Here is a 23,370-nt window from a genome sequence, read left to right on the forward strand (position 1 = left end):
AGCCAGGTTGACAAAACTTTCAGACACACTGACTGGATATCCTTTTGAATCAAAGCCATTTACAACCCCAGCACCCTCACCGATTATAAAACACCTGGGGGGCCTGATGGACAATAATCTCACACTAGAGGCACTAGTAAACGCCCTTCTCAAGAAAAGCTTCTTCCTTCTGCGAGTGGCAAAGAGGATCTTACCATTCCTATTGTTTGCCAACAAAACAACCACCATCATCGCCCTAGTCATGTCCCGAGTAGACTACGCCAACAGCCTTTACTTAGGCATGCCGGAACGACTATTAACAAAACTACAACGCATTCAAAACGCAGCAGCCAGACTACTTCTAAAACTACCCTGAAGAGAACACACCAAAACAGCGCTGAAAACACTACATTGGCTACCAATAAAACAACGAATAAAATTCAAAACAATGTGCATCACGTACAGAGCGGTACACAAAGAAGGCACTGAGTTCCTGAGAGACAAACTGCATCTACATCAACAAACAAGAATGTTCCGATCAAGCATTGACATCCGCCTGGAACCAAAACCCTACAACAAAAGAAAACTTGGAGGATCCTCCCTCTCTCCTGGAACAACCTTCCAAAGTACATGCGCAACACAAGAAACCACTTACTATTAAGGAAACTACTCAAAACCTGGCTCTTCACGTTGTGACCCGAAAGACCAGCCACAGGGGCACGCACACAACCAAAACATCTATGAACGTAGAGAGAGACCCGGATCCAAACCAAGCAATCAATGGGGAAAAACCCTCAGGAAAATATCCCACAACATACTAAACCACTAACCGGGAGACAGCCGCAATACGACTAAAGACCGTATACATAGAAAGACAAAGACAGAAACACTAGGACGAATCATGAAGACGAGCATGACCTTAAACTATAGCCATTCCCAAAAGACCTAAGGACAACAGACAGAGAGGGAAAGGAAGGACTACACCACGAGCCCCAATCCAGTGGGTGAGAAACAGAATGTTTCATCATTACACACTGTCCACCTACCACACAGCGGGAAGCACAATGCCCCATCACACAAAAACTACAACTAACAACATCCCCAAGGATGTTCACCCCACAGAAACCAATGAACCAATGGAAAGACATTCATGACAGGAGGAAACGAACGACTGAATACACAGGCTCACCAAGACGCAAGCACTAGAACGCCACATCAACACTATTCCGACCCTGAACCATTCAAAACCTCAACTGACCAGTGTCACACCAGATAACAAGAGAATAGAGATATTACCAACCCAGTCCCACACCCGAAGAAAGGTTCAGATGCACCCATCAATCCAAACAATACTCACTATGATACAGCAGGGTCAGCGCAGCACCAACAAAGGGAGTCGGCCCATGAGGAACCAGCATCAACCAAACCGACAGGGATACAACTCAATCAGAAAGTACTTGAATCAGGACACAGACCGTACTAACCCAACCCTCAATCTTCTGCATACGTAAACCACACAAAGCCACTTCACCATCTCTCTCCCAGCAATCCGCACGCACTTTACCACACTGCATCAAGAACACATAAACATCACCTACAGCACTCGAGGTCTCGCCCGATCCGATACTAGCACCAAAGCCCAGCACTCGGTGTATACCGAGCTGAAGCTGCCAACAGCACTTCACTTCTCCCACTCTCATGCTCCCCTCCTCCCGACTAACCCTACCCGTCCTTCCTGTTTACAGATCCGCCAGAGCGCCTGGGGACCAATTCCGTTGGTGACGGTGCGCTATATAAGTACCTTTAACATAACATAAAATTTAAAAGGAAACCAAGAAAGGTGGTAGAGCAGCTGGAGCATGGAGGGAAGACTCTTGAAATGTAATGACCAAGGTGCATTTTTGGAGTGTGAACTCAATTTACTTGGAAAGCCACAAGACCTAATTTTTCAAGATGTAGATAAAAGTAATGTAATGTGAACGCCTGAACATATTACCTTTGTTTGACCCCAGATTTGTTCTATCATTCAAGTTCACTGATTCAGTGTGACAGCCAATCATGCACATCTGTAGTAATACTACACCCCCAACTAGGTGGTGTAAGCGAGTTTGACCAAAGTAGGACAGAAGGCCAAAATACCAAAGGCACAACAGTGACAGAATTAGGTTTAGTAAAACAGCTGTTTTATCTGGGTTCTATGATTATTGCATAGATATCTAGTTTTCTTTTCTAAGATTATGCGTCATTTACTTCAAAACAGTTGTGCACCCTAGAATCTTATTTTACTCCAAAGACATTATTTGCGATTCTAGCATAAAGGACCTTAATCCAGTTTCCAACCCCCATTTGTCCCATATGGCCTCCTAACTCTACATTTGAATTGGTCCATAATTGGCATTCTGTATTAAAACATGTCTAGAGTAATGGCAATTTGAGTCCAAAATTCTAAGGACCTGATTTTGATGAAGGCCTAAAACCCCTAATCTGTCACTTAACATCATTTCTGCAAATTTAGTATTTGAGATCTATTCTGGTCCGGTCTTAAAGTGGCTTTTGTTCTAAACAAACTCCACTGCTGGCGCAAAAACCAGAGCTCTCTTTATGGCAGGTGAATTGCCACCTAAACACCACTTTCGTAAGTGTGTAGCAACTGCACAAGTTCTGGTGCGGTTCTGACACATAAGCAACATCAGAAATTGGGTGGAGGATTAGGGTTCCTGGGAAGCAGCTGTGATAGTTGGAAGTTGCCACTGCATCACCGGAGCAGATATCCTGTCCATTGGGAATGGAGAATGATTAACCTGCGGTCCCAGCATTTTTTCTGTACTTGCCAAATATGCTGCCGACATCGCATTTGTGCCCAGTATTTTGAAATCTGGGTGCATTTGAAGGTTTTTGCAGCTTGTTCATGCCACACACTACAAGGACTCCCAGGGTCTCTGCAGAAAAGGCATGGAACCTGCGGCATCCAGAAATGGTGCAGTGTTTGTGGTAATTACCACAGCCCTGCACCGTTCTCCGAAGCAGACTCTCAGTCGTGGAAAACTGATCGGTACTGGCTAAGGCTGCCACAAATGCTCCTGGTGCATAGAAATCTGGCAAAGGGAATGTTTTCCTTGGCTGAAAATGGAAAAAGCGATTGCATGATTGCCTGCATTTTCTTAAGCAGTGCACGTGGCAAACCGAGGGCCTGATTCTGTTCATGGCACAGTGCAAGTGGTAATGTCCATGATGTCCTGCGCCCTATCATGATGTTCAGGTACCACGGCTATTTTCAGGTGATCCTCATCATTTTCGACAGCAAGTAGAGGGCAATTCAAGGGTATCAAGCTAATCTTTCAAAGCCCTACTATAGATGGTAGGACTTTCCGTGTAACCTTGCGGTGCACGGGTGAAGGTGAACGAGCGTCCCCCTAAGGTGAACGCAAACAAGTATCTACTGTCCTTGTGTATAGGAATACTAAAGAAAGCATTCTTCAGATCCACAACACTAAAGTAAGTAGCTGAAGCTGGAATCATAGTTAATATCGTCGTCACATCAGGCACAATTGGAAATTGCGGAGCGACGACCTAATTGATGGCACGTAGATCAATTATGAAACGATAAGGAATTGCATTATCGCCTTTTTTGTACACTGGTAAAATCGGACTATTGCACAAACTTCCTGCAATTTCCTCAATCACACCTCGATGCACAAAATCGGAAACAATGCATTTCAAAGCTTGTTCACCCTCAACTGAAATCTTATACTGGGGAATGCGTGGCAGCTCAATTCCATGTTTCAAGACGATCTTAACAGGCTCAATCTGTAAAACACCGACATAATTGTCGTCAACAGCCCATAAGCACTCTGGTACATCACAAAATTGAAAATTTCCTACTGTAATTTTGGTGGGGGCAGAGGGAGGGAGAGATGCCACTACCTGCTTCGATGTGAAAAAGGCAGGTATGTCTTCTTATGAATTGCATGTGATTTGGGGAGCAACTCTTATGCGCCTCACACCTGCTGCGGCCGAATAGTGTTTTGGCAAAGTAAAATGCATGGTGGTAATGTACTTAGCCATGGTGGTACACAAAGGTATGTTTTGGTGTAGTCTCTCTAAAGGGGCGGGGGTACGCTAGTCTTGTGTTTAAAAGAAAAACCAAAAACTGTCACACAGTAATTTTAACTAATTCAATTACCACAGGGTAATTTACTTCAACGAAACAACCTAGAACTGTGAAATCTAATGGTAGAGGTGCCATATTTGTACAACAGTTTTGCACCTTTGCATAGGGGAAGACGAACGTAATCAACTGTGCTAGGTCTGGGTCTGAAACCTGTGCCTCACCAGTTTTAGTCTACAACTCCCATGATCCCTCATCCATTGTGCTTTCTAGTGCTAATGTGAGTTACAGTCCAAAACATCTGGAGAGCCAAAGGTTGCAGACATCTAGTCTATATACATTAGCAAATGTGCCGGTAGTCGGGACGTTTTCCAGGCAATATGAAAAACATTTGATTGCTGGCTAGTTTGCTGCCTATCCAGTTCCCGGTGCCAATTCAGGATCCATCAGAAAAGGATTGACGAAATTATTTGAACTCCATTATCCATCGTTTTAAGTAACACCTGCCTGGGATGTGGCTCAGGGTATGAGTATAGGATGATCGAGGATGTGGTGTTTTAATGCATGAGAAAAGTGGAGGATTTGAGGTAGTGTACAGCAAAGCGAGGTCCTTACACTATCCACCAGTCAGCATGAAACCCGACGTGGGGTCTTGAGAGTTCAGACTTCCAGCCAACAAATTCCACATCATCTCTTCAAAAAATAAATGCAAAGAGGGGGTGGTGTTTATAAAGAGAATTGGCAACAAGCACTGGGAAGAGGCATTTAAGAATTGATGGGGCAAGCAGTCAGGGCCCCTTGAAGGACATAGGTGATGGAGAAATATCAGAGTAGTATTGTTGCGGGTAGATGATCTGGTGTTCAGGGGCAGAATGATGTGGCCCCCAGAGGCTGCCAATGAAGGCAGAGTCCCCGTACTCTGATACTTTGCGAGGACCTTAAAGCCCCCCATGATAGGGTAGAGTAGGTCAGCACTTGTTGCAGCAGGACTGTAGGATCCACTAGGGCAAGAACACATGAAGTATTGGCAGATTCATTTGAGAGTTGTAGGGGCTACATGCATAGCTATTGCTTACCGGAGAGACCGGCCAACTCTCAGGTCTGCCCATCTCCAGGCTACTGGCAACACATAAAGCTATATCCAGTCTCCAGTCCAATCTTTGCCATTTTGCATATATCACCACCCTTTCATTGTGATTGCACTGTTCATTAATATCTCTCTTAATCATTAAACATGCGATTCCCTTCATGTCCTGTAATTATACCCATACATTCTGTAAATTCCTCTCTTACTAACTTTCTTTCCAGCGTTTATAGATTATGTTGCTATTCGATGGCAGTCCAGTGCAGACCCTGCAACCTTGTAGGTGGCCCCCTTTGACACAGTGCTCCAGAGGTGGCGAACAGATTTGGACACAATGCTCCTGAAGTAACCTGTAGAATTGGACACAATTCTTCTGTTAAGTCTTGGCCAATCAGTTGTACAGTGCTAACACCGCCTCCCTTGTTCTGATGATTATGCCTCTCCATCTGCACCCCAACATTCCTCTTCCTTGATCCATCTTTTTCCTGTGGTTTGGAGAATGTTGAGGTCACTGCAAAAAAACACAGTGGGAGGGGGACAGTAGGGTTGAATTATCTCTCTTTGTGACAGAAGATCAGCACAAATCAGCACTGTGGACCATGGATGCACAGGCTATCCAGGGGTCTGTGAATGAGCCTGCTTAGGTAATTAAATTAAGAACTTGCTCCCTGTGTTTGCTTGAATGCGTCTTAGAGACCACACCCTCTCCACTGACTCTACTTAAAGCACCCTCAAGTTCTGCTCCCTGGAGAGCCTGTGATTAAGACACATATAGGCAGAGAGCGTCAGATATCTGCCTTTATTGCTATTCCCATGCAGGGTAACTTCCAACCTTACTCCCCTTCACCCACTAAAAGGAAGGCCTGTTGAAAAGCATGTCTTCTGCCATTGGGGCTGGTGTTTATCAGCCAGCTCTGTGAGTGGCTCCTCAAGCAGAAGGGGTTAGAGGGCTCCAGTCAGCACCTGGATCCCCCAACCCCCGTAACTGCCTTTTGGCCTGTGCCGAGGTGGCACACTAATTCATTTCCCCAGCCGCGTCCCGGCATTTCTAAAATCCATCAGGCTAATTTGCAAGGATTTCCACTGGAGAAATCCAAGAGATTGCATGAGCCTTCTACCCGATTCAAAAAGCCTGCAATTGGAGCACATCTGCCTATGACTGGAACCTCCCTGAGATGCCTCTTGGCAAATCTCTGTGAATCACCTTTGTGTGTGAGCATCTTAGATACGCCAGGCATCTCCAGGTTTGAGCCAGCTCCTTGCTTTATGAATCGGCATAAGGGGGCAGGCGCAATTCTAGATGTTCATGGACATCTCTGATTTGCTTAATCGCTGTGTATGAAGCTGGCTATTTTCAGATTGTGGCATGTAAATGAACAGGGGATTTGTATTATAGTGTGCGGGGCCATCAATAAGATAATTAGAATAGAGTTAAAAAAATAGGTTATTTATCTAGTTGGACTTCATTTATATTCATAGTGCTCTCCTGGCCACTGAGGGCACGAAACACTTTACATGACAGACAATCAAATGAAACCTAGCATACGAAGGAGGACAGCACAGGGAATCAGAACAGAATGAAATGAAGGCACCAATCTGGGCAAGTTATGGAAGTGGGGAGTGAACTGAACTGGAAGTGTTTCAAGCTTTTCCTGTGGATGGAAGACTGGGGGTTGGAGGCGTCTCTATTCTGGGGCGTGTGGGTCAAATGTACTTCAGTCAGCGATGCTGTAAAACTGAGTGCTCAACTAAATGCTGCCACAAATTGCTTTTTCTGAATCATAAGTGGGTGGTGTTGTTCTTCATTTGCAAAGTAGTAAAAATCGTGATAGGCCAGATCGCTTTTTTGACTAAAATAAAACAGCAGAATCTTTGCAAGTTGAGATTATTCTGGTGAAATTTCACCCACCATCTCTTGCTAGTAACTCTCATCGTTACCCAGCTCTCCCTTGATGCCATTGGCCAACATGTCCAGGGAGTACAGTTTTGAATGCATACCTCCAGAATGTGTCATGTGCCGAGCATCTGTCTGGCATCACCCTCCCCACGCGCAACCTGTTGATGTACATCAACACTACCGCCTATGGGAGACCAATCAGATTCATGGAACCTCTGCTGCATGATACTGGTCTGCACCTTGAGCTCAGTGAAATATACCACCAATGGCCAGGAGGCGACGACACACTCATCCTATCTGCCACCCTCCTCATCCTTCAACTAACTCCTCACTACTAAAATCTTCCATCCTCACACCTCCTATGGTCTGGTGTACTTAACAGATTCAGACCCTATTCATCTCCTATCAAAAGCCATGCTGTCAATGTGTGCACTCCACAATCCCGGGCTCCCCACGTGGCTAAAATGCACGGTTAGAACCAACCGCAGAGAGATTTTCATATCCGTACACAGGTAATGGGTGCTTCTGACCTGTATTCATCAACACCAAAAGTTCCCTGGTACCTACATCTGCCTTCCTGCTATCTGCCTAACTAACCCTCTCCTCCTTTCTTACAGAGCCATGCGCAGCAAGGCCAACGTTATTCGCAGCATGGCACTACATAAGACCACTTTATATTATATGTGCCTTTAATTCAGTAACGCTATTGCTCCAAACTGCACTGAGGCTGGCCTTGCATTGGTGTTGCCCAGCCTACTCTGGTGTATGCGGAGAACCCACCACAAGAGCCCCACACCACACCTAGCACCAAATGCATTAATCACCTCAGTGCAAACTAGCTGCATCGTCAAGCTGGCAGCCCTAGTTTTCTGCCCCCCCCTCTTATACCTGCCAGTCACCATGTATAGGCGATTCATACCAACGCCACCATCCATTGAGACACCACACTTTGGTCTGTGGAATCCTGACCTGTCCAGCAACGCTGCTTTCAGGCAAGGTTTCAACGCTCAGAAGTCCTACCCATGACATCTGTGTTCTTCACAAAATACCTATGGCTTTGACATATTCGTGAAACAGACTGGGTATCAGGTCCCCCCCAGACTGCGACACCAGCCTCATACACATCAACCATTTGGTGGAATACGTGAGCTGAGAAGGCTATTTCAAGGACATGCCTATGCAGTCTCCCAGGAATAGTAGGAGTTATTGGTTCCAGCCAGGTTGACAAAACTTTCAGACACACTGACTGGATATCCTTTTGAATCAAAGCCATTTACAACCCCAGCACCCTCACCGATAGTAAAAAACCTGGGGGTCCTGATGGACAATAATCTCACACTAGAGGCACTAGTAAACGTCCTTCTCAAGAAAAGCTTCTTCCTCCTGCGAGCGGCAAAGAGGATCTTACCATTCCTATTGTTTGCCAACAAAACAACCACCATCATCGCCCTAGTCATGTCCCGAGTAGACTACGCCAACAGCCTTTACTTAGGCATGCCGGAACGACTTTTAACAAAACTACAACGCATTCAAAACGCGGCAGCCAGACTACTTCTAAAACTACCCCAAAGAGAACACACCACAACAGTGCTGAAAACACTACATTGGCTACCAATAAAACAACGAATAAAATTCAAAACAATGTGCATCACGTACAGAGCAGTACACAATGAAGGCGCCGACTTCCTGAGAGACAAACTGCATCTACATCAACCAACAAGAATGCTCCGATCAAGCATTGATTTTCGCCTGGAACCAAAACCCTACAACAATAGAAAACTTGGAGGATCCTCCTTCTCTCATCAAGCCCTGAAAACATGGAACAACCTTCCAAAGTACATACGTAACACAAGAAACCACTTACTATTCAGGAAACTACTCAAAACCTGGCTCTTCACATTGTAACTAGAAAGACCAGCCACAGGGGCACGCACACAACCAAAACATCTATGAACGTAGAGAGAGACCCGGATCCACACCAAGCAATCAATGGGGAAAAACCCTCAGGAAAATATCCCACAACATACTAAACGACTAACCGGGAGACAGCCGCAATACGACCAAAGACTGTATATATAGAAAGACAAAGACAGAAACACTAGGACGAATCATGAAGAGGACCATGACCTTAAACTATAGCCATTCCCAAAAGACCTAAGGACAACAGACAGAGAGGGAAAGGAAGGACTACACCACGAGCCCCAATCCAGTGGGTGAGAAACAGAATGTTTCATCATTACACACTGTCCACCTACCACACAGTGGGAAGCACAATGCCCCATCACACAAAAACTACAACTAACAACATCCCCAAGGTGGTTCACCCCACAGAAACCAATGAACCAACGGAAAGACATTCATGACAGGAGGAAAAGTACGACTGAATACACAGGCTCACCAAGACGCAAGCACTAGAACGCCACATCAACACCACTCCAACCCTGAACCATTCAAAACCTCAACTGACCAGTGTCACACCAGATAACAAGAGAATAGAGATATTACCAGCCCAGTCCCACACCCGAAGAAAGGTTCAGATGCACCCATCAATCCAAACAATACTCACTATGATACAGCGGGGTCAGCGCAGCACCAACAAAGGGAGTCGGCCCATGAGGAACCAGCATCAACCAAACCGACAGGGATACAACTCAATCAGAAAGTACTTGAATCAGGACACAGACCGTACTAACCCAACCCTCAATCTTCTGCATATGTAAACCACACAAAGCCACTTGACCATCTCTCTCCCAGCAATCCGCACACACTTTACCACACCACATCAACAACACATAAACATCACATAGAGCACTCGAGGTCTCGCCCGATCCGATACTAGCACCAAAGCCCAGCACTCGGTGTATACCGAGCTGAAGCTGCCAACAGCACATCACTTCTCCCACTCTCCTGCTCCCCTCCTCCCGACTAACCCTACCCGTCCTTCCTGCTTACAGATCCGCCAGAGCGCCTGGGGACCAATTCCGTTGGTGACGGTGCGCTATATAAGTACCTTTAACATAACATAACATTTAAAAGGAAACCAAGAAAGGTGGTAGAGCAGCTGGAGCATGGAGGGAAGACTCTTGAAATGTAATGACCAAGGTGCATTTTTGGAGTGTGAACTCAATTTACTTGGAAAGCCACGAGACCTCATTTTTCAAGATGTAGATAAAAGTAATGTAATGTGAACGCCCGAACGTATTACCTTTGTTTGACCCCAGATTTGTTCTATCATTCAAGTTCACTGATTCAGTGTGACAGCCAATCATGCACATCTGTAGTAATACTACACCCCCAACTAGGTGGTGTAAGCGAGTTTGACCAAAGTAGGACAGAAGGCCAAAATACCAAAGGCACAACAGTGACAGAATTAGGTTTAGTAAAACAGCTGTTTTATCTGGGTTCTATGATTATTGCATAGATATCTAGTTTTCTTTTCTAAGATTATGCGTCATTTACTCCAAAACAGTTGTGCACCCTAGAATCCTATTACTCCAAAGACATTATTTGCGATTCTAGCATAAAGGACCTAAATCCAGTTTCCAACCCCCATTTGTCCCATATGGCCTCCTAACTCTACATTTGAATTGGTCCATGATTGGCATTCTGGATTAAAAAATGTCTAGAGTAATGGCAATTTGAGTCCAAAATTCTAAGGACCTGATTCTGATGAAGGCCTAAAATCCCTAATCTGTCACTTACCATCATTGCTGCAAATTTAGTATTTGGGATCTATTCTGGTCTGGTCTTAAAGTGGCTTTTGTTCTAAACAAACTCCACTGCTGGCGCTAAAACCAGAGCTCCCTTTATGGCAGGTGAATTGCCATCTAAACACCACTTCCGTAAGTTTGTAGCAACTGCACAAGTTCTGGTGCGGTTCTGACACATAAGCAACATCAGAAATTGGGTGGAGGATTAGGGTTCCTGGGAAGCAGCTGTGACAGTTGGAAGTTGCCATTGCATCACCGGAGCAGATATCCTGTCCATTGGGAATGGAGAATGATTAACCTGCGGTCCCAGCATTTTTTCTGTACTTGCCAAATATGCTGTCGACACCGCATTTGTGCACAGTATTTTTAAATCTGGGTGCATTTGAAGGCTTTTGCAGCTTGTTCATGCCACACACTACAAGGACTCCCAGGGTCTCTGCAGAAAAGGCATGGAACCTGCGGCATCCAGAAATGGTGCAGTGTTTGTGGTAATTACCACAGCCCTGCGCCGTTCTCCAAAGCAGACTCTCAGTCGTGGAAAACTGATCGGTACTGGCTGAGGCTGCCACAAACGATCCTGGGGCATAGAAATCTGGCAAAGGGAATGTTTTCCTTGGCTGAATATGGCAAAAGCGATTACATGATTGCCTGCATTTTGTTAAGCAGTGCACGTGGAAAACCGAGGGCCTGATTCTGTTCATGGCACAGTGCAAGTGGTAATGTCCTTGATGTCCTTCGCCCTATCATGATGTTCAGGTACCACGTCTATTTTCAGGTGATCCTCATCATTTTCGACAGCAAAAAATGGCATTGCACCAAAAACAGAACATTTTCAGTATTAACAGAAAAATCTGGTAACATTTTTGAAAAATTGAAAATTTCCCACTGTAATTTTGGTGGGGGCAGAGGGATAGAGGAGATGCCACTACCTGATTCGATGTGAAAAAGGCAGGTATGTCTTCTTACGAATTGCATGTGATTTGGGGAGCAACTCTTATGCGCCTCACACCTGCTGCGGCCGAATAGTGTTTTGGCAAAGTAAAATGCATGGTGGTAATGTACTTAGCTATGGTGGTACACAAAGGTATGTTTTGGTGTAGTCTCTCTAAAGCGGTTGGGGGCGGGGGTACGCTAGCCTTGTGTTTAAAAGAAAAACCAAAAACTGTCACACAGTAATTTAAACTAATTCAATTACCACAGGGTAATTTACTTCAACGAAACAACCTAGAACTGTGAAATCTAATGGTAGAGGTGCCATATTTGTACAACAGTTTTGCACCTTTGCATAAGGGGAAGACGAACGTAATCAACTGTGCTAGGTCTGGGTCTGAAACCTGTGCCTCACCAGTTTTAGTCTACAACTCCCATGATCCCTCATCCATTGTGCTTGCTAGTGCTAATGGGAGTTACAGTCCAAAACATCTGGCGAGCCAAAGGTTGCAGACATCTAGTCTATATACATTAGCGAATGTGCCGGTAGTTGGGACGTTTTCCAGGCAATATGAAAAACATTTGATTGCTGGCTAGTTTGCTGCCTATCCAGTGCCCGGTGCCAATTCAGGATCCATCAGAAAAGGATTGACGAAATTATGTGAATTCCATTATCCATCCTTTTAAATAACACCTGCCTGGGAATGTGGCTCAGGGTATGAGTATAGGATGATCGAGGATGTGGTGTTTTAATGCATGGGAAAAGTGGCGGATTTGAGGTAGTGTACAGCAAAGCGAGGTCCTTACACTATCCACCAGTCAGCATGAAACCCGACGTGGGGTCTTGAGAGTTCAGACTTCCAGCCAACACATTCCACATCATCTCTTCAAAAAATGCAAAGAGGGGGGTGTTTATAAAGAGAATTGGCAACAAGCACTGGGAAGAGGCATTTAAGAATTGATGGTGCAAGCAGGCAGGGCCCCTTGAAGGACATAGGTGATGGAGAAATATCAGAGTAGTATTGTTGCGGGTAGATGATCTGGTGTTCAGGGGCAGAATGATGTGGCCCCCAGAGGCTGCCAATGAAGGCAGAGTCCCCGTACTCTGATACTTTGCGAGGGCCTTAAAGCCCCCCATGCTAGGGTAGAGTAGGTCAGCACTTGTTGCAGCAGGACTGTAGGATCCACTAGGGCAAGAACACATGAAGTATTGGCAGATTCATTTGAGAGGTAGAGGGGCTACATGCATAGCTATTGCTTACCGGAGAGACTGGCCAACTCTCAGGTCTGCCCATCTCCAGGCTACTGGCAACACATAAAGCTATATCCAGTCTCCAATCCAATCTTTGCCATTTTGCATATATCACTACCCTTTCATTGTGATTGCACTGTTCATTAATATCTCTCTTAATCACTAAACATACGATTCCCTTCATGTCCTGTAATTATACCCGTACATTCTGTAATGTCCTCTCTTACTAACTTTCTTTCCAGCGTTTATAGATTGTGTTGCTATTCGATGGCAGTCCAGTGTAGACCCTGCAACCTTGTAGGTGGCCCGCTTTGACACAGTGCTCCAGATGTGGTGCACAGATTTGGACACAATGCTCCTGATGTAACCTGTAGAATGGGACACAATTCTTCTGTTAAGTCTTGGCCAATCAGTTGTACAGTGCTAACACCGCCTCCCTTGTTCTGATGATTATGCCTCTCCATCTGCACCCCAACATTCCTCTTCCTTGATCCATCTTTTTCCTGTGGTTTGGAGAATGTTGAGGTCACTGAACAAAAACACAGTGGGAGGGGGACAGTAGGGTTGAATTCTCTCTCTTTGTGACAGGAGATCAGCACAAATCAGCACGGTGGACCATGGATGCACAGGCTATTCAGGGGTCTGTGAATGAGCCTGCTTAGGTAATTAAATTAAGAACTCTGCTCTAGTTTCCTTTAAAAAAAAGCAGGTCTTGGGTGCCCAGCTGTTAGAAATCCTAAACCTGCTCGATGTGGTCAAGAAACGGACTGCTAAACTCTGCAAGTAATGCTAGCGGGAGATGGTGGATCACAGAGGCCAGAGAAGTAGTTTCCAGCAATGTTTGTATGCAGAATAGGATTTCAGGCTCTTGAATTTGAATTGGCTTAAAGGTGAAATTGCAGAATGCAGATGTCAGACACAAGCCTCTGAGGATTACAGATGTCAACTATGTTTGTGTAAGATGTAGAAGTGCAAAGATCCAGGTATCCATGGATGACCAGCAACTGGGCAGAAAAAGGTTCCTGAGACTCTAGCAGCCAGGACTTTACACAGGCGCCATTGAAAAGTCTGCTGGTTTAGGTGTGGTCAGCTGTCTAGGAAGACGTGGCGATAGAGAGGATTGAGATGTTAGAAGGAACGTGCAGAGGTCTGGAGAACCAGGCTGGTCAGCAGCTGCAGCAGGTCTGGAGATCATTGTCTCTAAAATAACATTCTGAGGTCTGGAGAACCAGGTGCAGTAACTTGGAGAATAGATGGCTTCAAAGGGGACATAATGAAGTCTGGACGAACCAACATGGCTAGCTGCCAAGACTACATAGACATATAAATATATGTGGCTTCAGAGGACATGTTGAGGAGTAAAAGCCCATGCCCGGTGTTCTGCTAGACAATACAGTGAGATGTTGATGTGTCTGGCCTTCTGGAGACACGTTGAAGTCTGATGGTCCAGGCATGGAGAGGGAACATGTGCAAGTCTGGGGGCCATGCACAGGCATTTGTAGAGTGTCCTCAAAGTACAGGGATCCAAGACTTAACAAGAAATCTGCGAAATGTGTTTGTTCCCAGCTGTCTTCAACTTCTGGTTACAACAATGTCTTTGAGATGCATTCATGTGCGGCTCGAACGTAAAGAGGGGACAAGGTGACATGCAGACATTGAGGGACAGCAGCCGCTGGATGAATACCTACAGCCAGATCTCGTCACTGCTCATGCTGGACACCTTGTAGATGTAGCCCACTGTGGGAAAACGGCCGAACCCTGAAGAGGAAAAGACCAAGGAGGTAAGTTTAGAGAGTACTCCACAGGGCAACAGAATCACACATCGAAAGCGGAAATATACTGTGTACCTCTTGGGGCATAGATTTCTGAGCTGTCCTGCTCTGATACTTCCTCCTCCTCGTTCAAGTTCATCTCAATTCTGGCATCTCCTGGCTTGCCTGCAAGAAAGGCACAGGATTCTGGGTAAGACCAAGGAACTTCTGCTGTTCACACCCATTCCCCTACTTCTCAGTTTCCTGCACTAGGCCTGCTCCCAACTATTCAGACCAACATCTATCTACTCCGCACAACGCAAATGAGTTGCCTTGTTCCTTTGAATGACTTCAGGCTGTCTCCATTCCTCACTTCCGTTCTATGTAATTCTCTCCCTTGGGCTGGGCTCCTGTCAGTGCGATTCACACTCTCCGCGTAACCACGGAAGCCGCATGTGCACAACCCTCCCACCTTGGTTCACACACGAGGCCTACTTGAATATGCCAGTTACCTCGAGGCAACCAATGGGGGGAAGAGGGCTATGAAGAGGCTGTGGATAGGCACAGGGAGATGGGTAAACCGGAAAGAGGATTGGAGAAACACATTGAATAGGCATGGGGGATGTAGGAAATGTACCACCTGCACAAACCCTTGCTCTCTTGTACCTTCCCACCAGTGAATCCTGACAATAACTCTGATGCACTCAAGAGGCCAACACACTTATGTTGTCACATCTCCTGCTAACAGTACATATCTCATACTTTCATGTCTTCTGCTATCATGATACCTGCAAACATAAAACGATGCAACTCTCAGCTTAACATGCTTGACTTATTCTCTCGTGACACCAGCTTGACTTATTCTTTCATGACACCTGCAGTAGCATAACATGACTTGGACTCAAACTCTCCCACGATTATGAGGATCCATCATCCCACGAAGGCCATATGTCACCACCACCCTGTGTCCGTAATCTGAAAGAAGGGTGGAAACCGAGAACGAAGCCTGATTTTCTCGCTCGTATTACCTCCCCTGTGTTACATCAAACATACAAAACCAATTACTCAGGTTAGCACTTATCTCTGGCCCCTGGATCCGCAGACGAGCCCAGATGCAAATGTGGTCAGACAAACAATGGCCCTTGGAACCAACTTGGCTGGGGCGTGTTTCTACATGCCTAAGACTGAGCCCTAGAACTCGGTGTGTCAACGCCGCAACCTCAGTGGTTGTAGGCAACCTGCAGAGGTATTCATGTTTGCCATTCCTCTGACAGCATGTCACTACTGCTTCTCACGGTCCATTAACAGCCTTTAATAATCGCAGGCACCGGTGAAAGGGCAGACCTCCCTTTTCACTGTATGCGTGCTTACGTGCTCCTTCTGGGGACTGTAGTTCTCCCCTTGAGCGCACCGCCATGTGCGTTCCTGACACCTTCTTTCTGCCAGTCTTATTTAATTTCTAAACCTCTTAGACGCTAGTGCGAATGGGTTAATCTGACTATCACACCAATGATGTCAACACAACGTCTTCATCAGGATGGGCAAAAGTCTGGGAGTTACAGCGGCAAATGGATTAATCCAAGTGACTTTTGGAAAAACTGAGATCCTGGAGCTTGTTGAGCAGGACCTAGTTTATCTGGTCAATGCCATCATCTGGTCTTCTCTGGGAGAAACTGAGTTTTTAAGCCTCACTCTGAGCGATTTCTGGCACCTAAAACCATTGCCACAACCTCTCCACTCTATTTCACCATACAAACCTGCCTATTGGGACCTACTGTCCCACTTGTTCAGGATTTTTACCAGGAGCAGGCAAGCAAAACTACATCTCTGCCCACCATTAGCTAGTGGAACATATACCCTAAGGTGTTTCTCAAGGTCCAGTACATGCCTCTTTTGGTTCTATTAATCCTGAATCACAAGTGCCGGTGTCATCATTTCGGGTGCTCTCTGCTCCTCCCAGAAAATCTTCTATCTGCCCACCACTTCTCTATAGCCATGTAGTGCAGCAGAGCTTTTTTAAATTCTGGTTCCTTTCTTGTGGTCACTTTTGACTTCAGATGAATCAATTTTATGTCACTTTCTTCAAAGATTGGTGTCTGGCCCATCTAGCCTTTTTTCGGATTACCTTTATTTCTCCCAAGTTACATGCCCCCCTCCTCATCAAGAAAGAAGCAATTCTACAGGTGCATTAAAAAGGAATGGAGGCATCTCCTTAATATCCCTAGCTAGACACTGGTTACAACACTGCTCAGCCTACCCCTGCCCATTAACAACCTTTCTCTGCCCTTTACCACCAAGAATCACTCCGGCCACCTACCTCCCGCTGCTCACTTATCTCTTTCTCCTCCCCTTCCCTTGCACACTCTCTAGTGATGCCGCTGGCACCATATTACCCTGTGGGTACCTTTGCCTCCTTGACTCAGGTTGTTTAGTTGGAGGTTGGACGGAAGGGACATATTGTCCCGTGGAAGGCGCACGTTGGTCAGCTTCAGGTTGTTCGAATCACTGTGTAAACAAAACAAAAAAGCAGAATTCTTAAAAATGTAACATCTTAAAGAAACTGGCACAGAATGCAGAATTTACACTGCAGGCAAATTGGGCCCTGAGACTTGTGCAGGAGAACATACACAATAGAAAACAGTATATAGACTCTCCACGGAAGTATAAACCTTTAAAGAAGCAACCCAGATTCAACACAGAAAGGGTTGGACCTCGTAATGTTTGCACTGATAATAAGGACATTTTTCTTGTTTTTCATATACAGGATTTAATCAGTGATTTAAATAGGTCAGCCAACACATGGTTCGACCCATGTGGGTCTTTCTCAAGGCTAAATTGATTTTGTGGCAGCCCATGGTTGATGGGTGACTGGCTTGCTGGTTGGACAATCCTGTTGGCAAACTGGAGCCAGTCCCTTGGCTCATATGAGTGTTTTGTCGCCAACCAGAGGTATCTGTGACTTGGTGATTCTATAGAAGTTAGTCCTGGTGGGCTGATGTTCTCTATTCAGCAACACCTCTACCTCCCGTGAACTTGCTGCTAATCCAAATATCAAAACCTAAAGCTACACCACCAAGAAACAAAAAGCACCTATAGGAAACAGGCCCCAGAGTCTCCATAGGGGAAGATGCACCTTTAAGAACAGGAGGAATTAAGTTCACAAGTAAGATGAACCTCCAAGAAAAATGACACAGATTCACCATGGAACATATACAGGCACACACTACATGCCTGATGCAAAAGCAACAAAGGAAATATACCCCTACTAGCTTTACCTGGTGTATCACATACCAGTCGAGTGATCCCCTTTTCTGTCTTTGTAGCGCCCTTCGTGGGTGAGAGTCACGTTGTCAGGTGTGGGTTTGCCATTGCTGACAGCAGCATGGCCAAAGAAAACACACAGATATCAGGTAAGGGGAGTTTTATGATTAAAAGTTAATTGGCCACCCGCAACAAAGGCATCCCCGGAAGTGGGGGACATGCCTATTATTTGAAGGCAAACATTTTCATCGGGTGCATCCTGCAGGAAGGTTGCCATGACACTTCGGTTCTATATGGGGGACCACAGAGCGGAAAGATTTCTGGGATTCTTAGCAGTTCTGACAGACAGGGACAGGAGGACTAAACTGCAGGTTCTATTATTAGTATTTGCCCATTATGTACAAAATGTGTGGGTTCTGCAGCATAACTAACTAATCAGTGGCTAGCACACACAAACATTGCCTTGATGCTCCCTAAAGAAGCAATGAATTGTTTTTTTTTCATGAGTGACACCCTTTCCAAGAAGGAAAGACATCTTGTGAGACATTGTGTGTATTTTTGGGGAAAAAGCACCATTACAAAGAAAAGTTCTTGAATTGTAATTACATTGTAAAGGAATCGTTTTAAAAAGTTAATGTGCTCTTTCTTTTTTTTTTTTGTTGAACTCTTTATTTATAATTTTCAACATAAATTAACCAAAAGAACAGCAATATTTAGAGCTTAGGTCATTGTACTAAACATAACACCCTACCTAAAGCAACATTCAGAGAAAAGAACGATCACTACCACCATATGTTTTTGTCATAATAGACACACTACACTTGTCTTACAAAGCACATTGTCAAAACCCAAAATAACCACATAAATTACTTTATGATAGAAGGTTATCATTCGAAGATAGAGTCTGGTGCACTCGTATTGTATGCTTTGAAAATACCCCCAAGAGAAAGGGGAGGGGGGCAAATGGCACCAATTGTGGGGGGTTCTTGATTGCTTAGCATGAAATGAAAGACAATATTGGGAGCATAAGAATCTGCACGGATCTTTATATTAGCAGCTGGAGTGGTTTGCTACGGTCAGCCCCCTATTCCACGCATGCAGTGGCTTCCCGCCAGGCTTGCAGCAGTAGCGATGAACGTTTGCATCCTACACCTATAGATCTTACTGGGGCGAGTCTGGCCAGCGGTTAACAGCCAAAGAGCAAACAGCCTTATGGGCCGTAACAGTTGTGTTTGGTGGATATGGCGGTGTCCTGTATTTCACTGCTTAGGTCTCCCTTGAAAGAGGTACACCTGTGAGCAAGTAATAATGCAGTGCAGCAGCATGCATATCCCAGTATATTGCCGGATTCACCTGCAATAGAGAAACAGAGACAGTCTCCTCTCTTTCATTTGTGACAGATGTCTTACAATTGAACATGGACGAGTCAATTGTATAGAAAAAAACAGACAACTTTTTGGCTCAATCAAATTGAATACACACCAAGGTGATCAAAAACGAAGATAGCTTTTATGTCCTGATGAGGGCGCTGGTTGGAATATTTCATCCTCAACCAGGCCCGAAACTCGAGTCGACCCGACAACAACTTTAGTTCCTTTTCTCGATTGTTTTTTGGTCTATATAAATATATGTGGCAGGTTGAATATATTAGAACAATTTGATAATATGTGCCAACATAATATTAAATAATTTATGCATTCTTGGATGACAAATATTATTCTGCATCAAGGTGTAATGGTTAGACTTTGTTCTTAAACAAAGGATTACGATTGCGTTTTTTTGCACAAGTACGATTGTTTTTTTGAATGAGGATGAATGTGATTGATATGGATGAATAGGTATGTGTGATCACAATATGGTGTGTTGTGATGATATAATGGAATGGCAGTAGTTCATTTTTCACTGCAATTTTTCACCAAGGTGTTTTTAATGATTGTTAACTAATGACTGTCATTTTTTGTACATTGTTTCTATATATATATATATATGTATGTATATATATATATATATAATGTTTATAAAAGAAAAAAGAAAATATGAAGAAAATAAGAAATTCAACAAAAAATTATATGTCTTCTGAAATTAGTCTTCTAAGAAGGTATTGGCATTGAACAGTTGAGAACTAATATAAATGCGAAGAAGAGAGTCTGTACGTGTCCCTTGACACTTGTATTTTTTGTGCGGTCTTTAGATTTGACAAATGTCTGTGCTCCAAGCATATAAAAGTATTAATGCAAAGTACATAGTGCACAGAAGGTTTGGTGCCCTCTAAAGTGTTCACAACACTCGTCCTAATATTAAGGTTTATGTAACCATGACTGATATGTACTCACTCAGGAGACCTCAGGATTTGCATGCAGTGATAAAATGGCTGAAGGGAGTTCGACTGGGAGCCAGAGGCTGGTTGTTAGTGTAAGGATGTCTGCATATGAGTCTGTGTGCATGCACAGAATTCCATAGAGATGTATATAGATGGGATTAGAAATAGAACCCACAGTGTATATACATGCACACATCCATAGGAAAAATGACTCAAAATATACACAAGAAATTTATAACCAATGAAGGGAATCTAAACTGCAAATATGTAGTCAGGTTGTAGACTATCATTAGCGATCATACATCTACAGAGAGCAGGGATATGAATCTGTGATGACTAGACGTCTACACAAATTCTTAAAGCAATCTGACCTGAGAATCTGCATCTCAAATATGCAACTATATAAATCTGAGCCTGGATTCTCCAGAGGGAATCTATATCTGTAGGATGGTATCCAGTCATTCCATCGAATAACAATGCATCTAAGAGCAAACCATCAATTTATTTCATCGAAATACATTCCATAGAATGGACATTTCATTGAATAAAATTCGATGGATCAATTGAAATGTAATGTTATGATTAGGGGTTAGATTAGGGCAAGGGTTGTTTTAGGGTTAGGGTTGTGTCAGGGTTAAGGGTTGGGGCTAGGGTTAGATTAGGGGTTACATTAGGGTTAGGGTTAGATTAGGGGTTACATTAGGGTTAGGGTTGGGGCTAGGGTTAGCTTAAGGGTTACATTAGGGTTAGGGTTGGGTTGGGGGTGGGGTTAGCTTAAGGGTTACATTAGGGTTAGGGTTGGGGTTAGGGTTGGGGCTAGGGTTAGCTTAAGGGTTACATTAGGGTTAGGGTTGGGTTGGGGGTGGGGTTAGCTTAAGGGTTACATTAGGGTTAGGGTTAGGGCTAGGGTTAGGGTTGGGGGTGGGTTTGGGGGCTGGGGGGAACCCCCAATACTTAAAAACGTTGCAAGGAGCTGGCCCCAGTGCTGAAATTTCAGCACTGGACAGCGCCATGTAACTTTTTAAAGTTACAAAAAAAGCATAGCATGGAAATGCTACTTTTTACATGTAAAAGTGCATTTCCATTGAACCAGTCCATGCATATTGTTGATGGACTGGTTTAGATGGAATTGCGCTTTTACATGTAAAATGTAGGTTGTCGATGCTTTGGCAGACGATGGTTTGTATTAGATGCTTTGGTATGTTGACGGTTTATTTTCGATGCTATCACTATAAACCCTGTAGGATTTCTTGCCAGAATCTATGTAGTAAATATACACCTTTAGTAACTAGGGTCTGGAATACCCACAGTGGGCCTCATGCCACGTTTGCCGATCAGGAAATAAGGGTGCCGGAAAGCCCACCGGGCACAGTGGTCACGGTAAGCAAAGTCATCACAGAAGCACCGGCACCATTAACAATGGTGCCAGTGTTTCCATGTCCCCACTCCCATAGAGTTCTATGGGGATTAACAAAATTACACCGGTGCCTGATTTCCCAGCTGCCGGACTTGTAATAGCCCAGTGGCACCCGGAAGTCAGGCGCCAGTAATTCTTTACGGGTCCGGCGGCAACCCGCCGGTAGCACCGGCAGGGTTAGCGCTGGGCCCGTAATGAGGCCCACTGGCTATACAGCTATAGAAGCCATGCTCCACAATGCCCATGTGAAATATGGACCTATAGCAATCAAAATTGGACATTTCCAAAGGCAATAAGCACTTATATAAACAAGGGATTGGAATCATTACAGTAAATATAGGACACACAGTTTCAGTAGAGTATATGCACCTTTATGAGGCAAGGCTTGTTCTCTCGTTTAAAAACAGGCACAACCTGAGAATCCTGCATAAAACTGCGCCCGGCCTCCCTCTCAAGGGTTTATTTTATCTGTGATCAAGGGCCTGGAGCCTCAATAAGAAGCACGTTATAAAAGGGTCCACACATCCATCAGAGAAATCCTGTGAGCAGATGCTTTCTTTACATCAAAATTGTACAATGATGGGGTGTTCAAGTTTCAACAGGGAGTTGTAATGGAGCCCCCAATGGGGACATACCAGACAGAAGCAGGGCTGTGAGAAAGCAATGGATGCACAATAGAACAGAACAGTTTTAAGGTCATTCATTTACAGTTGTGATCAGGGTGGGGGCGGTGTGTGGTGTGGAAAGGTAGTGCAGAGAGGTTCCTCAAGCATACAAGCCACTGTGTGGAAAATTGGACTCTGACACAAATTAACAAGAATGCAGATTGGCATTGCTCTAGTCCAGTAATGTATAGTAGTGTTTCAGGATGAAAATGGTTACATTGGACAGACCCTGTTCTAGGAGGAAGCACCCTCCATCAGGACTATGTACACCAAAATAAAAGCATTTGGGACATCCATTAGGGGTGGGTGCGCCGCTAGGAAGGGATTGGGGTCGGAAATAAACATAGGACTTCAAAATCCTCAACCAATTACATTACACCCCTGTTAGAATAGCCAAGTTTACTGAGAACTGTTCGGGGGAATGCTTGCAGTGTGGGGATCCACACGCAAATGCTTTTCATATGTATTTGGCATGTCCTCTAATTTCTTTGTTTTGGAATAATGTCACAGAGATTATTGAGAAAATAACGCAAATCCCGGTCTCTCTTGCTCCCCTGAAATATTTGTTTGGAGACATTGGTAAGGTGGCCGAAACCACGAGAAGGCTTTTCAGTGTGAAATGCGCTGTTGCTAAAAGATGTATACTGCAATGCTGGAAGGCCACATATGCACCCCGAATTAACGGTTTCCTCCGTGAGTTGACATTTGTAAACGAATGTGAAGAACAATTCATATTGACCATGCCTGCTACAAACCGTCCCAAAGATGTAATTTCTGTGAGATGATACCCGATAAGGACTTTTTCCCTGCCTCCTTGCCATGATCTCTCAATCCCAATATATATATGTAAACTGTTGATACTATTTGGCACTGTGGAGAATATAATTGTATTGTGTGAGTATCGACATGACCATCAATAAACAAAGTTTAAAAAATGTTCTGAAAAAAGAAATAAACAAAGGACAACATATATCCCTAGAAAACCAAGCAAGGCCA

General features: G+C 44.5%; 1 protein-coding gene across 1 annotated transcript in view; it reads right to left on the reverse strand.

The window, feature by feature from the left end:
- Positions 1-2,145: 2,145 nt before the first annotated feature.
- TMEM25 (transmembrane protein 25) overlaps positions 2,146-23,370 on the reverse strand; it is a 142,016-nt gene continuing 120,791 nt past the window's right edge. The window contains exons 7-9 of the mRNA XM_069614431.1: positions 17,116-17,216; positions 14,808-14,897; positions 2,146-14,718 (exon numbers count right to left, since the gene is read on the reverse strand). Of these exons, the coding sequence (XP_069470532.1) occupies positions 14,645-14,718; positions 14,808-14,897; positions 17,116-17,216 (265 nt within the window). The 3' untranslated portion in view covers positions 2,146-14,644. The remainder of the gene's footprint in view (positions 14,719-14,807; positions 14,898-17,115; positions 17,217-23,370) is intronic.

This window comes from Ambystoma mexicanum, chromosome 9 (genome assembly GCF_040938575.1).
Source record: "Ambystoma mexicanum isolate Mex_15411 chromosome 9, UKY_AmexF1_1, whole genome shotgun sequence".
NCBI classification, from domain to species: Eukaryota; Metazoa; Chordata; class Amphibia; order Caudata; family Ambystomatidae; genus Ambystoma; species Ambystoma mexicanum.